General features: G+C 52.5%; 1 protein-coding gene across 1 annotated transcript; it reads left to right on the forward strand.

Moving 5' to 3' along the window:
- Window positions 1-245: 245 nt before the first annotated feature.
- On the forward strand, window positions 246-1,573 carry RPLP1 (ribosomal protein lateral stalk subunit P1). Its single transcript, XM_004712010.3, has 3 exons — window positions 246-344; window positions 1,120-1,237; window positions 1,452-1,573. Exons 1-3 carry the CDS (start codon window positions 261-263, stop codon window positions 1,529-1,531), a joined length of 282 nt encoding a protein of 93 aa, XP_004712067.3. The 5' UTR covers window positions 246-260; the 3' UTR covers window positions 1,532-1,573.
- The last annotated feature ends 422 nt before the right edge of the window (window positions 1,574-1,995 follow it).

A 1,995-nucleotide genomic window follows, 5' to 3' on the forward strand; every position in this document is an offset into this window, starting at 1 on the left:
CGTGTCCGCCCGCGCGGGGCGGGCCGGGCCGCGGGTCAAAGATGGCCCGCCCAGCTTGCGTTGAGGGCCGCGCCTGCCTTCGTTCCCGCGTCCGCCGCTGCCGCCCGGCGTGCTGTTCAAACCCCGGGCACCCTGTATTCCTCGGCCTGCGCTGGCGCGACTCCGCGCCGCGCTTTACGTTCGCCGGAGGTGACCTTACAACCCCTTAGGGGCGCTTGGGGGAGAACGGCCTGGCGTTCCCAGGCCAACAAGTGTTGCGCATGTTGCAGGAGGACAAGATCAACGCCCTCATTAAGGCCGCCGGCGTCAACGTGGAGCCCTTCTGGCCCGGCCTGTTCGCCAAGGTAAGGGGCCGCGGGCGGCGGGGCGCTGCGAGGGCCGGGTGGCCCGAGGGGCGTGAGCTTCCCGGGCCGCATGTGCCATGTGAGCGACCCAGGAAAACCCACTTGGATGTTTTTCCCACTCACATGTGGAGGGTTCCGTGTGTCACACTGCTGCGTCCAGTCCTTGGTCTGCAACTCTTCTGCCTGCCCACCTTCCTGTTTACAAACCAGGGCAGAAACGACTTTAACAGATAAAATGCCTTCTCTAAGTGGGTCATGCACGGGGTACCAGGCACGTCCTTCCAGCATGGGGATGGTGATGGTGTGTGCTACCCGGCAATTCCAATCCACAGACTCAGTGTTTGGTTTAATTTTATCACCACTTAACTGTAAGCTAAGACTGAATATCACTTCTGTCCCAAGGTTTACTTAAGCTCTGACAAGAGAAAGTGCCTAAGAGCTTCTTGCGTTGATTTAGCTTTGGAAGATTTACTTCTCACCGAAGGCACGGAAAAGGAACTCCAGAAAGAGTTCTAGTTTGAGTTTCTGGCCAACTTGAGTTCCAAAACCTAATTTACTGCCATCAAGGTGATTCTGACATAGCAACGCCACTTTACTTTAGAGCTATTGGCTGTCTACAGGGGATAAATTATAACGTAAGGTGGCTTCAGCATAAGAGAAGGAAGTTGGAGATCGCCGTAAGTGGGAAATTAAAGTGCAGGTGTATGTGTACAAATTGAGAATTCTAACTGGAGAAGCAACTGGGGGGGTTATTGTGCATGTGCTGTTCATACAGGCCCTGGCCAACGTCAACATCGGGAGCCTCATCTGTAATGTAGGGGCTGGTGGCCCTGCCCCAGCTGCTGGTGCCGCACCAGCCGGAGGACCTGCACCCTCCACCGCTGCTGCCCCAGGTAGGACGCTACTGCGTTGGGTTTTTAAGGAATGGTGGATGGGAGAACAACGGCGACAGTCAAAGAGATGGTGTGTGGAAATCTGTAAAATCCATTCTGGACCAGGATGAAGTCAGTACTTCTGACCATGTAAATGAGAGACCTGGTGCAGTCTTTAAGAGTTTAGGCTGCGGAAATGAAAATAAGTGTTTGACATCTGCCTTTGTTTGTTCAGCTGAGGAGAAGAAAGTGGAAGCCAAGAAGGAAGAGTCTGAAGAATCTGACGATGACATGGGCTTTGGTCTTTTTGACTAAACCCTCTTTTGTGATGTGCTCAATAAACCAGACTGAACTCTGCTTCTGTGATCTTTAATGATATTTGGGGGTGTGATCTACCAAGCTGAATTTTCCTTTGCCCAGACATGAGTTGGCGTTTTCCTGTCCCCATCTCCAGGTGGGAAATTCTACACAATCCCACCACTGGGTGGGAGCTGGGCTGTGGGATCCTGCTTTGTCCAGGTAGCTTTCACTGAATACAGGTGGGGAGGTTGATGAAAGCCTGGTGGGTAGTTCCCATGTGCAGCCTAAAAACTGTTGGGCCTAATGGTAAAATTGTGGGGGTGGGGGTGGGGGTTGCATCTCTAGCGTTTAAAAGGTCAACAGATGCTTATAAGGTAGTAGACTTAAGTCCTCAGGTTTTTTACATGAAGATGAGGCCAGAACTCGAGGTAGCGTGTACGAAATTGATTCCGTTTAGAAAATCTCATGGCTTACAGGCA

Source organism: Echinops telfairi, unplaced genomic scaffold (genome assembly GCF_000313985.2).
Source record: "Echinops telfairi isolate 266 unplaced genomic scaffold, ASM31398v2 ScPeMD7_7475;HRSCAF=8513, whole genome shotgun sequence".
NCBI lineage: Eukaryota > Metazoa > Chordata > Mammalia > Afrosoricida > Tenrecidae > Echinops > Echinops telfairi.

Coding starts and splice junctions, on each gene's coding strand:
- RPLP1 (XM_004712010.3), top strand. CDS start 261: ATGTTGCAGGAGGACAAGATCAACGCCCTCATTAAGGCCGCCGGCGTC. Junction 345..1,119: donor GGCCCGGCCTGTTCGCCAAG/GTAAGGGGCCGC, acceptor CTGTTCATACAG/GCCCTGGCCAACGTCAACAT. Junction 1,238..1,451: donor CTCCACCGCTGCTGCCCCAG/GTAGGACGCTAC, acceptor TTGTTTGTTCAG/CTGAGGAGAAGAAAGTGGAA.